The sequence below is a fragment of the Dicentrarchus labrax genome, unplaced genomic scaffold (genome assembly GCF_905237075.1).
Source record: "Dicentrarchus labrax unplaced genomic scaffold, dlabrax2021, whole genome shotgun sequence".
Lineage (NCBI taxonomy): Eukaryota > Metazoa > Chordata > Actinopteri > Moronidae > Dicentrarchus > Dicentrarchus labrax.
Genome location: NW_026136713.1, coordinates 18968024 through 18983287, shown reverse-complemented (window position 1 = coordinate 18983287; position 15264 = coordinate 18968024). Strand labels below are relative to the sequence as shown.

Here is a 15264-nt window from a genome sequence, read left to right as displayed (position 1 = left end):
CACACTGTCTGACAGTCTCTGAGTTACTGAGTGGCAGAAATATCTAACCAGGAGAGTCCAGGGCTGTGTGCACTCTTTATACTGTACATGAATTGCTTGTGGCACATATGAAGGAATACTTTTCCTTTTCTAAACTTGTTAAAAACACATAAATGGGAGATGGAAATCTTTCAATCTAAACTGTTTCCAGTTGAATGAAACACATAACTTTGAAATAATGAGTAATTATTCCTTTACAACCTCTCAATTAGCCACTGTGTAATAATGCATCCATCTCCGTCAAATGTAATAATAACAAGTTTAAAAACAGCACAATAAAAATAAAAAACGTTGTTTAAAAGAAAGCTGCATGATAAAAATTCAGTCTTTATCAGAGGTTTTATTTTGTGTCCTAATACGTACAGTAGTGAGCAAATAGGTACCTTCATTTCCATCTGTCACACAAAAAGAGCAGTGTCCATGTAAAAGAGTACATTCCTTGGAGAACTGTATTAAATTCACATTTGACTCATGTTTTTAACAAGTAGCTGTGTTTAGATTAACCTAGATTAACCTAAACACAAGAAATCTGAAATAACAGCCGGCTGAAGAAAAAGAACAGCATGTTGTGGCAACTCAAAAGATTAGGCTTAAGTGAATTTGAAGGTAACCACATTGTACAGTGTATAACATTAGTAACTGCATAACAAATTATATTAATCATGAATAAATAAAAAACAAAACACAACTTATAAATATTATTACAGACCATTTTGGAAGAAAGCATATTAAACTAAATCCAGGCGTAAGCACGGAAACTGGCCCCACTGAAACCACAGAAAGAACTAATCGAGTAATTGTAAAACTGTTACACTGCTAATCTCCAGTGGAATGATCAAATGTACTAAACATTTTTAGCACCGTTTAAAACATAGCAGTTAAACTATTAAGTAATATATGTTTGTGTTATGCGTCAACTATTCGAAGCCTGCTCCAAAAATGTTAAAGATACAGATGTTTGTTGCAGTGTGAGCGTAAACAACACGATGAACTAAATACATCTGAACCAATTTAACTCGTTCAATTTGAAAGCGGACAAAATGTTGAGCTATCTATGTATTAATACTATCAGCACATGGATGATTGGTGATGTTACCGGTAATATACTGAGTATCTTCATATGACAGCTTTTAGTTTGGTGTGTCAGCAAAGAAAATTACATTTTGTTGGTTGGTTTAAAAGCCATGTGGGGAAGATGAATGAAATTGCTGCTAACAGAATAACTTTCAAATATATAAATATTGACTAAAGACTATATAATAGAGTTGCAGGTAGGTACCCATGTTACTTTCTTTCTGTTTTTGTGTCCTTTAAGAAGAAACTTTGTCTCAAGTTTATGCAAAAGGGTCAAACTGCAGCCTCAGACCGCTCTCCTGAGGTACTATCGCCCCCCTCTGTTGGTTGGAGGAATTACTGAATTATCAATAGAAGTCAATTGCCAGGTCATATAGTTAAAAAAATATAATTATATCAAATATCAAAACTGACTTTAAGGAGGAGCAGATTAATATTTATTGGAACGTTTAATTCTAGAGTTCAACATCTGCTGATAACCACCGGTAACCGCATCCATGGCAACCTGGAGTGCAGTTGTGCCGATGTGAGTTAAGATTCAGCAACCGGATAGCTTATTGCTCGCATTAAACATTTGTTGAGAACAGATCTTGGTGGACTGCTAAGGTGAAAAAAATGTTTACATAGCCTTCTTCACACAATGGGACCCTACTACCCGCAGGAGGGAGGACTGCAGTTCGACCCATCTCAGTTTTCCTCTCACCTGTTTTTCTTTTCTTCCTTTCTTCTCACATATTTGTAAGTCTTTGTCAGTAAGTTTGCTTTTCTGAATTTTTTGTACAGTGTTTCATTTGTTCTTTTAAAAGGACTTCACAACAAAGAAAAGGGGAACAACTCAGGATCAGCTGGGGCAGAAGGAGCATTGGATCCCCCCCGTCAGGTCGGTGAATGCTCCCTGTTTGACGAGGCTTTGTAGGAGTTTGGTCTCTCTGTTCACGTTGTGCGAGGTCTCCTGCAGCATGCTGTCCATGAGCCGGTGGTCATAGTAGTGCAGTGGCGCTCCCTGCTGGGAGAGAGTGTAGCCAAAGCCCGCCAGGCTGACCTCGTCACACAGCAGGCTGGCTAAATTCAGTGCAGAGATTCCGATGGTCGGCACATTCTGCAGACACAAAACCCAATTATTATTAGTTATCCTTTCTATTCTTGACTCCTATCTGTGTCATTGCTCCTGTTTAAACCAAAAAAAAAACATCAGTGTTATTTTCTGGAATCTTTATTTGTCACGTTTTATTACTTTCATATATTTAACTAAAGTTAGTTTAGCTAAAGCTTTTGTACTTCTATTTATAAACTACCTAAATGATACATTTTACAATTCCAAATTTATATTTCTATACCTAAACAGATCATTTATCATAGAACACAGAAACACTTCACTTGTATATAGGCATTGTATGTTTGTCATTGTTGGTTTTTATATGTATACACCTAATTATATGTATATAATAGTATAATTAATATTTTTAATTTTTGTTTAGCTTATTTCTTCTTCCAAAGTCAAACTCTTTGTATGTGTACACGTACTTGGCTAATTCTGATTCATATCAGAAGTCCAAATCCTTTCTGATAATTGAGCATACACTATAATGAGCAGTTGTTACTGACTCAGCTCTATATGAAACGTTTATAATCGTAATTTCAAAAGGACATTTTTTGGCAGTTTAGATTTTAAGGGAAAAATGGTGAAATGTAGAAAAAGGTGATACAACAACAATGTACAGAGGAGAAGTCATTCCCACTAAACAAGAGACAAAAGTCTGTATCAGAGACACCCCTTAGCTCTGCCTTTAAATCTTTAAATCCAATATGATTACAGAGATACTCTGAAGCGCGCAAGAGACCATTACCGACATGAGTTTAAAATTATTATGGGGGCAACAAATGGTTGTCAGTATTGCAATATCCAAAACCAAACACAGGAGGGAGCCTCTCTTACACAACAAACTTTGAGCACAGCTACATGTGATGGGAAACTCACACTGGGAGGTAGAGAAAGTAAAATGTTGTCTAAAATGTGGTATTGATAGAAAGATGCTAGAAACGCTTCAAATGTTTAAACAGAGTAGCGAAAGTCACAGAGTTCATGATGTCTCTGTGATCATTTCAACTCAAAATAAATGTAAAAACTACTTTAACCAAAAACAAATGTATGACTCTTGAATATATCCAACTATAAACAGGTGCATACTGACAGTAATACGTTGGTAAATAAATATGAAATGTAAAAAAAGTGTAAGGTTCAATCTATCAATAAAACACAGAAGAGGACCAGTGGTGATGAAGGACATTAACCTGCCACATGTGTGTCCAGATAATTGTCTTACATTTAATAATGTGTAAGTGGAAACTACCAGGACCAGACTGTAATTTAAAATTTAATTCAACAGTCTGCCTTGGCTGTTAAGACAGACAGACAGACAGACAGACAGACAGACAGACAGACAGACAGAGACTTAATCTCTAGTATGGGAAGTGTCCATTACCTGGTCCTGGCCCCACAGGCGTGTTCTGGGTGGAGGGTATTTCAGAAGATCCAATGCAGTCTCTCTGATGACTAGCGGGTTTAGAAGTCTGAACCTGTGCGGCTCAAGAGGGATTTGATCTGGAACCTTCTGCCAGAAGAAGAGCCAGTCCCACAGAGGCTGCAACACATAACACACACACGTCTTAACTCTGACCTTTAACAGTGCCAGCTTTCTGTTTAATATAAATAATTATTTCTCAAGACTACAGATTAGCTTTTGAATCTTGGTCACAAACAGACTACATTCAACAAACAGCATGAAAGAAGAGTGAGTGCAAATGAAGCGCGCGCACACACACACACACACACACACACACACACACACACACACACACACACACACACACACACACACACACACACACACACACACACACACACACACACACACACACACACACACACACACACACACACACACACACACACACACACGACTCACCACAGTGAGCTTGTTGACCATAGCAGAGGTCCAGCTGATGTCTCCACTTTTATACACCACAGCTACAAACATAGTGTGTGGGTCTGTGTCCATCCACTGCAGCGGTGTGCCCTCTGGGTAACTCATCCGGATGCTGGTTCGATTTCCAACGTCAACACTGAACTCTCCCAGAGGACCACTGTTTAACCTGAAGGAGGGAGTCACAGAGAGTCAGTGACTTACTGATTTCTCAAGTCAACAACTGAGTCATATGCTAGTGTTGGTTATACACAGCAGGAAGTGTGATGATAATTATTACCAGTACATGCAGCACTACAGTCGAACTGAAACTCAAGTAAGGATACCCAACATACATTTGACACAATGTTATAAAGAGTTCGGTCTAGACCTGCTCTATTTGAAAAGTGTCCTGTGATAACTTCTTTTATGAATTGGCGCTATACAAATAAAATTGAATTGAACATTTAAGTTAAGTAGGTTTCAGTTAACCAAGCATATTATCTACAATTCTGTATCATTACTACTGTACAAGCAACACTTCTAAGACCACTATGTGTAAAGTGGATTAATACAGTCATATCATGGCTTTATTTCCAACCTGATAACCGTGTCAAAGCGGTCGATCAGTGGGCCCAGCTCCAGGCCTCTGAGGACGCCTCCATTTCCCACGACCACACATCGCTGACATTTATCTGATGCGTTTCGTGGCTGGGGTTCGGAGTCAGAGTCTGGCAGCTTTAAAAAAAAATTCACAGATAGAATCATTAGCTGGTTGTTCTGAATAGTACTGAACCTACAGGAGCATGAAGATGCTCTTTTGTTTCGTTTTCTCTTTCCCCCGGAAGAAAGTAGATTCATGACCTTTGTTTCACTGTGCTGCACAATGTAGAAATTCAGTGTGAATTTCATTGTTGTTAATATTATAAATTACATTTAAATTAAAAGAGAAAAAATGTTTTTATGCTCTCTCTCTCTCTCTCTCTCTCTCTCTCTTCTCTCTATTGAAATGCACATTCATTTGCAGTTTCTTTTGCATATTTTCTAAAAATTCATTTCAAATGGGCACTACATTTGGGTGGAAACTTGAATTTTGGGACAAGAATCAGTTTAATCAAAACCTTGTTATTATATGTGACTATCAGGTCCCTTTCCCATGGTGCTTAAAATATGCTCTCCAGACATAGAAATACAAATAGTCTGCTTGGAAAACCAGTATAAGTTCCACATTCAAATCCTTAAAGACATCTACTCTGTCCACCTCATTTAAAATTCTGAATCTATGAAAATGTCATGTGCACTGGTGGCTTCAGGTTTCTACATCACACTGCATAAGCTGCATACTCCACCAAGTTTTGGTGCGGCTGGAACCAAAACTTTTAAAAACACTCGAACACACAGACAGGCAATATTTGAGATTTTTGTTTCTTATGTATAGCGAGCCAAATAATCTTTCTGGAAGACATCATTGGATTCTTAAATGTTGTCTTAGATAATCAATGGCTTTAAACTCTTATTTCAATTCCTGCTTTAAGTAACCCATGTTGGTTTATCTTTACCTAATGAAGCCACCTTTCCTTTAAGCTAAGCTTCATTTAGGATGATTTCCAGTCTCGATAAAGTCACCTATCATTCTATCAACAGATTAAAACAACCCTAGAAGGGATGTTAATGCCAACATACAAATGGTTGAAATGTTTCTACCGGTTGCACTTCTGGCCAGATGCCAGGCAGTGAGGTCGAAGCAGGTGTTTTGCCTACAGGTGTTTTGCCTACAGGTGCACAAATCCTGCTCACTGAACAATGTTACCAGTTGTCAGGACAGAGTATTCAGTTACACAACACAAGGCCTTGCTGTGTCTGTTTAATACAAACAATAACATTGATTTTTATTTCACGCCATGCAATAATGTGAACCATGTATAAAAGCCCTGGCTGTCTATAGATTAATGGCAACGTAAATTGCACCTAAGTAGTAGTCATCATTCTTATTGGTCTCACTGTAATGGTTACTCTTCATACTACATTTACAGATTTTAAAAATATAACTATATTTTTAAGTATTTTTTATATTAAACATTAGTGTACCATATATGCATGTAATGTGTGGCGTACCGACTAAATCCGATAGAAATAATAGAATGAGAGGGAGAGGGAAGTTGTATTATTCACCTGCTTCAGCAGGTTTTCCACTTTGCCCTGAAGACCCTTGAACCCAAATGGCGGTGGGTACAGGAAGAGTTCATCAGGGAGTGGCACGTCTTTCCACAGGAAGGGCTGGGTCATGTGACTGGAAACAGGGAGTTGATCTAACAAGGCTTGTCTGGTGCTGCCGGTACGACACTGAGCCTTCAGAACTCTTTGCACATGCTCCTGCACCTTCTGCAAGTAAAACAGAGATCATGAAAACATTATGTAAGCTCCAAGGCATTAAAAGGACAAAGGAACACACAGTATTTCAAGCATGTCAAGAGAGAAGGGACTTCTATTCTACAAAGAGGTGAGCGTCCATTTCTCCCCAGACTCACCCAAGGAGCCTGCCGCTTTCCTACAGGAGAATGAGGGTGTGAAGCCACCCGATTGGTTAATGGTATTATAAGTAGGCCAATCATTACCTAATAATTAGGGATGTCCCATAATATTGGCCCTCTGTGACCTATCAACACATGGATAATTTTAATATTCAAAGCAAGTCATGTGTTGATCACCGCAGTTGCTACCACCAGGCTGTCAATCAAGCTCTCAGCGACAGAGAACGTAACGTGAGCTAACGTCGGTTGTTGGACTGAAATTCTGAAAATGCTCATACTCTTATGTAGATAGGCAAAGCCCTTTATCCCCAGATAAAAACATTAAGAACAGTTTCTGTAAGATGTTTATTAGACCTATGTAATCTGAATTGGAAGGGCACGTTGTCATGAGCTGTATCTTGTATATTTATTATTAGCTATGTGGTATGTGTATGCACCTTTATGTAATCTGGTGGAAAAACATTAACATTTAAAACCGGATCATACCAATATCTGCTTGTGTGTCCCTGTGTATGCAAAGTGTGCTCCTTTTTGATGTGAAGGAAATGGCCATCCTACCAGTGGGGCATCACAATAAAAATAATAAAATAATGTGTTAATTCCACAATAGGAGATATGTTATGTTGTTATCTAACAGTTTTGGTGTAAAAAGCCTGCATATATCGGTATCGGGTGATATCGGTATCGGAAATTGAGAGTTGGACAATATCCAATATCGAGCATCCCTACTAATGACTAATGAGACTATTAGCCACCCAGCACACCCAGACTTCAATAGCTAATGTGTACAGTGCACTCCCTCTCTTTATTTGCAGGGCGCACATTTCATGATCCTCCTCATAAAACTATGTTTAATAAATAATTAGGAGCAAAAGAGTGAAGTTATAGGTGGACTAATAGACAAATGGTTCATGTGAAGGTGAGGCATCTCACAGGGGAGATCTCTTAGGTGGGCTGGAAGGTGGCTAGTGGGGGTGGGTGTGTGTCTGTAGCACATATTGCTCTTTCCTTCTTCCTTTTGTTCCACTTTTCTCTTTTATTTCTCTGTTCTGTGAATTCCCTCAGGTCCATACTCAAAGTCTACCAACTCCAGGTCAACCTATACTGTTCTCAACATTACATCTTCCTTTAAGAGACAGCCACGCATAATGAAAATATGGTAAGGATTAAAAATGTTTGTATTTATATATTTTATTTCATGTGTAAATACTTTTCAGAGGAGGGATCAGTCATGGATGATGTGGTGCGTCCGGGTGGTGGAGTGTGTGTTTTATACTGTCTCTTGTGTATTTATTGAGTTTTATGGATTTTTTTTAATGGCCCATTTAGGGAGAGGCAATGCACATTAACTTAGGCTGTAGATGTTGTGGTGTGTGCCATTTATTTATGCTTCATACTTGTCCCTATACAAATAAACAATAAAATAAAATATTACAAATGTTACTATATTCATATAACATCTGACACCAACACAGTCCAGTTATTATTAATTTTGTTGAGCAAGCTGTTACCATTATTTTTACATTCTACTCCAGTTATTATTCTTACACCCACAATTACTGCTAATGGACTAGATGCTACTTGTATTCTCAGTGTGTTTATTTTAATATTGTTGTTCCTCTTATTAGTACAGTAAATGTATTTCTTTATTATTGTTATTATTATTTTAAGTTCTATATAGCACTTTGTACTACTACACAAGGAAGGGTGGGATGGGGAGGTGGGTTGGGATCGTAAAAATGATTGATTGTAATGACTGTCATCCTGTTGTTTTTACACACTTTAAAAAAGGTCCTTCATCTAAGAGGAATCTGGTGTGTTTGGTGTAAAATTACATTATATCTGATGATCCTGTACACTGCTGCACTGCCTGTTAGACTGAGCAGCAAATAGAGCTCATACAGTCTTTGTGATTGGGAGTCCATTTGGTTTCCTCCAGCTCTATTCTGAATTCTCTATTTTATTCTGTTTCTTATTTTCTATTGTTTTTTAAGCATCTGTGTCAAACAATGATTTTCTGATAATCTATTATCAACTTTATATATGTAACTTTTCAGTCTATAGTGAACGTGGAAACCCGAACACTCTGCTCCACCCTACTCTCACCTTCTTATGTGCGGGGCTGACGTGCCAGTCAACGGGTTTTCTTGTCTCTCTCTCAATTAGCGGTAGAGAGACAGTCACCAAACCCAGCAAACCTAAAATCACACAAAGCACCAACACACGCCTAGAGCACACACACACACACACACACACACACACACACACACACACAGAGGAAGATGGAGAAAGGGGAAGGAAGATTTATGTTAAGAGTATGAAACAATTTTTGAAAACTACATTTAAAAACTACATCAGCATTAGAGTTGACCCGGCGACAGTAAAAGAGGAAACTTATAAACAGAAGTAAACGATAACATCACCTCGGTTTAGAATACTATGAGAGTGAGAGCAGCCATAAAAAGAAAAACATTTGTGTCACAGTTTGCATGTTGTGCAGGATCAGAAAAGCAGTATGTAAAGTATTTCACGGTCTCTTTCAATGTTACCAGTTAGACGGACAGAATCTCTCATCCACGCACCCGTCAAACCGATCAGAGTTTCAGATCTATGAATAATGAGTATGAGCGTAATTTTTTAACGTACTTGTTTTAAGGCACTGCATTGCAACCTGCAAGCACTACACTCTGCACTGGTACAAAAAAACCACAGTAGTTTCAGAGATGCCCACTGGCACTGCAGGTCTACCATTGTACAGAGAGTGTAGACGGGGGGGGGTGGAGTCTTATTTCATCTCGTGTGGTAAACACAACCACCCTGTTTACCTACAAAGGCTGACTGTTGACAAGAAAGAGGTTCTTGGGTCAGTACATTGTGGCATATTTTCTGCATGACCAAATTTGGTAACATTAGGGTAAGGAAATGAAATAAGTGAAAAAGAAATAAGCCTCTTCCAAAGCCCCCACATTTCCCTCTAGCTAACCTTTTATGTTATTTAAGTAATTTCCCCCTGGGATTATTAAAGTATTTCTGATTCTGATTCTGATGTTGTAATCATTTTTATGTTTCAAACCAGACAGTCTACAAAGCACTTAAAGCCATTACTTAATCATATCATACACATAATGGTGTACTTTAACGTTAACATAGCCTTGCTGACGCTGCTGCTATTAACCACACTACTGTCATTACCTTATAACTATCGTCTCCTGCTCTTGTATAGTCTCTATTTATTACTCCTATTCTTACTTTAGTTTTAACTAAAAGTAAAATAAAGGGTGTATCTTATCTTCAGGACATAACTTTAAGGAGACACAGTTAGATAGCTCGACTCTTTCTGCATCATAATTCAGATATCAGTGCAAGAGGACTTAATTCCTTTTCTAAGATCCAACAGTTAATACTCAGAGCACTGCATTTGACACACCACACGTTTGAGGTTCCTTGTTCTCTAATGATAAATCAGATGAAGAGAGCTTTGTTCAGTCAGATACATTCAACAATGTGTGGATCTTTTTATTAAGCTACTCCAAGGCATGCTGAAGGTATAGCAGGGGCACAATTCAAATGTCTTCATAGGTGGACACCAGGGATTGGAATTGATTTTCCCAATGCCATTATTGATTCTGCTTATTGGTGTTATTCTCTTAATGACTCCTGATCAGTTTTCTGTGTGGGAAAAAAAGTAGGCACAAACAGGTTTTCAGTGTCAACACATGTGTTCCTACACTTACTTGAAATGATCAATTCACAGACGTTGCATGAAATAAAGCCATGTTTAGGCCCATATCTTCCTCTCTACTATGACTCCTTGTTGCCAGTAGCAACATGGAGGGAGGAGTAGGCATTCATTTGCAATACAGGACTGTCACAAAAACAAAATAATTCTTAACTGGAACCAGTTCTGGATTCCTATTCCCAGTGTACACAGGAGCGTCTCTGCATTATGTGCCCCTGTAGACCTGACTGTAGACCTGACTGTAGACCTACAGAGGCCAGGATGAGTAGGTAAAGCTTTATACCGTAAAACTTCTAATAATAGCCCGGGCGTTTATTTGCTTAAATCCCTTAACTCCCCCTGCCTTTATTTGGGACAGGCGTCTATTTGGGACAGACGTTTAATTCCTTTAGCACAAAACTAAACTAAACTCTTACTGCTGCTTCTCTTGAGATTTTGTTCAGCAAATTTGACAACTAACATGATGATTATGATCGCTTCAGAGGTTTTTTTCCTTCTTTCTTGTTGAACATGTTACCAGAGTGAATTAACGTTATACTGTTTGTTGTTGATCGTTTTCGTAAAATCTAGTGAACGATTGAATTGTGGAGACTCTATAACTGATCTAATGATGTGCAGCATGTACATATTGTTAAACATAAGTTTAAAAACATTTTCATTTGTGTAGGAGATTGAAACAACTTAAAACTCACTCAAGCGGGCGACCGGGTGGGTTTTAAGAGGTTTAACATTGGCGGGCTGCTACAGCAAAATCTTCAAAAATAAATAAATAAATACAACATTCCGATTTTAAAAATCTGATCTACTTCCTCAAATAAAGATGCACTTTGTGTTGCAACAGCGAAATGTGACACATAACCACGTTATCACAGTTTATGAAACATACACCCTATTGTTCAAATGTGTCACTGTGCATTGGCAGTAATAGCGGTAAGCCCTTGAACTATGAGAGCTGACTGGATTGAACTCTCTCCGTGGGGGGGGGGTCTCCTGATGTTGTTGTTACTTGGATTAGGTGGGAGAAAATTTCCTCTTAACACCTCAATGATACAGTCCACATCACAAGGATTTTAATAATATACTTCTACATATGATAATAGAAAGATAATAAAGCAAGACAAATCATCTTTCCCACCACCAATGTAGCCTTTATCCCTGTAACATAGGAGAAAAATATAGAGTTTGTACATTAAGTTTAAAACTTTTTTTTTTTATTAATTTGGTTATGGTTTTTATAACATCTGGTTTTAGGTGATGCTGCATTCCCCTCAGCAATTTTTTTTCCCAGAGCAAACCTCCACAGGAAACACTGCTGCATACCCAGGAAACCACAGACGACAGATCTAACTTCGCATACAATGTGAAAAGACACAAAACATACAAACTTCTAGCCTGTGTCTGGACCGCACCTAGACTATAATTCATTAATAATGCCGTTTGTTGTTATTAAACACAGACCTTAATCTTGAGATAGCTTGGCGATCAGACGATTATTCAATTCTCTACATAACATCGTAAACATTATTAATTGATCTGTGCTGGTTTGTCTTTTTCTCACCACATTTACTCTCTTAAAACCAGAGAACGGCGGCCTGACTCCTGACTTATCTGTCCCAAAAGCAAATTACACAAAGCAGATTATTTCAAGACATCTTGTTTTTATGTCACTTCGCTGTGCGGGTTAAATTTAGAAGAAGGCATGATAAAGTTTAAGGAAATGAAAGATTTAAAAAAAGCACAAAATAACATACTCTGTGCTTTCGCTGCAGCTCAGTCGATGTGATAGAAGAGCCATTAAAGCACGCTGGCTTGCATACAGCAAAATGCAACCAGATTAGGACGTCTTCGTGTTTTTTTTTTTACATACTGCATATGACATACTAGGTATTGGGAAATATAGCAAAAATAGTAAGGCAGTGTGGGTACTGAAACGCAGACCTCAACAATGGGTACAAAGATCACATCATGGTTTGTTAGTATGTGCTAGTGGTTCACTGGTTGCCTGTCCTCATTCTTCCTCTTGTTGTGTGGACACAGTCAGCACAGCGTGACGAAGCCACTTTTCAATATCAGCCGTTATCTGATGTTCACTCTTCAGGTAGGACGAACAGGTTCCACGTACTGAGATAATTCAGCAGCATGACTCTAAGGTAAATGCCACCTGCACAATGTAGACATGAACAAACAGGCTGGAGGCTAGTCAGCGGTCTATCTAATCCCCATGTGTCAAAAAGAACAGCAGGACAGTTTGTGTTGTGTTTAATGTGAACATCACCTGTTTGCCACCAAGCGTTTAGGAAACCTCATGTTGTTCTCATTCACACTGGATTCTGGGAACTGGGGTGGTTTCTCTGGTGATGCCTGAAGACCTCTGGCTCTCAGGGGCCAGTTCTTGGACATACTGTTAATAGACAAGATACAGTCTCTTAGCCACATCGGTGAACAACGGAAGGTGGGAAACTATAACAACAGCGGGGAATATCTTTTAAAAATATATTTTTTGACAATCTTAACAATACAACTGATTGCTTTTGGCCCACGGCGCACCGTTAAGTTTACGTTTTTCGCCCTCTTAACGTTTTAAAATAACAATTATAAACCTGGTGTTATTGTAAGGATTTAATTTAGATTTCATCTTTTAAAACAAAGTTTACTGGGGATTGTGTTGTGGTGGATTTTGCTTGTAATCACTCGACACACATTGAAATAAGCACAAAGCGCAGGAGAGTTAACGTAAAATAAACTGTACAGTAATTACAACAGGAACCCACATAAACCATATCACAAAGAATGTTTCAACCCAACAATGAAAATGTGCAGCTTTCATGTTTCTAGGACAAACCAGTTTCCTGTGTCTGTCATGTCATGCTCCGTCAACATGCTTATGTAGCTCTGAACACACATGTAGGTCATCTGGTCACACGTTACAGACTTGTGATGTAGTGACTGAGGGGGCAGTTACAAAGCACGAGGGGGGTAATTTTTCTTTCTTTCATATAAAAAAGTTTTAATTGAATCATGCAATTAATAGTTTCAGAGAGGCTAAGTAACAACATGAGGCTACTAATCACAGCACTCACATAATAACATAACCTAATAGACTAAATACACAATGGTCTGGTAAAATAAGCAGCGCAGCTTGAAGCTCTCGTTCTCTGTCTTTCTTTCTATTGTCCACTGTGCCTTCACTTCCCTGTTGTTTCCCTTCTGTCTGTGGATTGTTACAACGGTGGGGGATTGAATTAGGGTCAAAAGTTCTGTTTATAACCATGAAACGCAAACAGGTAAAGATACTAAACTAAGACTCCTCCGCTTCGCTTCAGTGCTATGGACAGCTTGGTCAAAAATACCCCTCATGGTGGCATTATCAAACCTTAAATATCTGTTTCTACTCAACATAGAGAAGGCATTGGGCCTCACTCAGTAAGTAAAATATTATTTATATAGCCCTTTTTAAAACCTAGGTAACAACACGTTTCACAATAGGATCAAAGGTTAACACATACATACACAGGAACTTTCAATCCTCAGAAACAGAGAACACCAGTATTAGTAGTTTAATATATTAAAAGTTTGAAGTTTAATATAAATGATAAACGTACAGGTTTGTGTTATTTTACCTTTACAGTATTGCACTGTAATACTGTATTGTAATTGGAAAGCACATTACCGTAAGGGTAAGCTTATGGGCAACTGAGAAAAAGAAACTGTATTTAAATCAATCACTGAAATAAATAACACAATACCACAATGGAAAAATAGTAGTAAGAGAGTACACATATTAAAAAAGGAAAATAGACAAAAGTATCAAAAGTAAGAGTACTTTTTGTGCAGAATGGCTCCTTGCAGAGTGTTCATGTTATATTATTAGATGTATTATTATTATTATTATTATTATTGATGCATTAAGATAGAGGCAGCATTTTAATGTAGTGTACTAAAGTACTTGTACATGTGCTTGAGTATTTTCTCGCCACTTCCTGCTTGTACTCTGCTATATTAATAAAACAGGAAAATACTTTTACTTTACTTACAAATTAAGATTTTTACGCACAAAACACACGAAGAACCAACAGTTTATACAAAGACAGCTGAAACTATTAGCCAATTAACCAATTAATCAATGACCGACAATTAATCTGCAACTAATTAAAACATTAAATGGTTCCAGCTTTTAACATTTAATACTTAAAAGAGGATTTTGATCCAGTTATACAGATATACTTTTACTGAGGTATCATTTTCAATGCAGGGGTCTAACCTGTAAAATAGTACCTTTAATTATAGTAAATAACATTAAAAAAATAAGTAAAAAACACCTAAAAATGTTCTTACACTGCACAGTAACGTTACTTAACCTTTAATAAGACTTTCTATTCATAAATACAAAGCTCTTCACATAGTTATTAATAGAAAATAATAATTAATACCACGTTTTATCTTTATATTAATCACTGTACTGTACAGTGCCACACTGTTAGATACCGTTAAATATATATATTATTATTATTATTATTATTATTATCAGCACCGCCGCAGGGAGGTTGTTCGGGTCCACACTCACGAACAACGTTACCGAAGCAAACCGCCCCAACGTTTGGATAAACGACGGACAGCAACACCGATAAAGACCCCGGTTTGTTTGCCCGTTGGTCGTCGAGGACAGTAACGGTTAGCCAAACGTTGCTACGGTAACGTAAACGCACTTTACGCCGTTTAATTAAAAAAAAAATTGAAACAAGATTCTCCATCGTCACTTTATGGACTTATTTACTCACGTCTCCATGGGCTCCACAGCTCCGCCATAACGAGTCCTCCCGACACAATAACTAATGAGGTAATTTATCTGTGACTTCGCTTCTTGTACCGCCCCCTTTTGGAGCTGACCAGCCTATCAGCGGCCGCAAGACTCAGCCGC

At 38.0% G+C, this 15264-nt stretch overlaps 1 protein-coding gene across 2 annotated transcripts; it reads right to left on the bottom strand.

Annotated features, from left to right (window-relative positions):
• Positions 1-359: 359 nt before the first annotated feature.
• Positions 360-15236, bottom strand: st3gal5 (ST3 beta-galactoside alpha-2,3-sialyltransferase 5). 2 transcript variants are annotated; one of them, XM_051419171.1, is made up of 8 exons: positions 15125-15236; positions 12622-12747; positions 8714-8834; positions 6249-6458; positions 4678-4814; positions 4080-4266; positions 3597-3755; positions 360-2212 (listed from the first exon to the last, which is right to left on the bottom strand). In XM_051419171.1, the coding sequence occupies exons 1-8, from the start codon at positions 15130-15132 to the stop codon at positions 1955-1957; spliced, it is 1206 nt and encodes a 401-aa protein (XP_051275131.1). In that variant the 5' UTR covers positions 15133-15236; the 3' UTR covers positions 360-1954. The 2 variants fall into 2 exon arrangements, with proteins under 2 accessions (XP_051275131.1, XP_051275132.1); XM_051419172.1 differs by lacking the exons at positions 8714-8834; positions 15125-15236.
• Between the last annotated feature and the right edge of the window lie 28 nt (positions 15237-15264).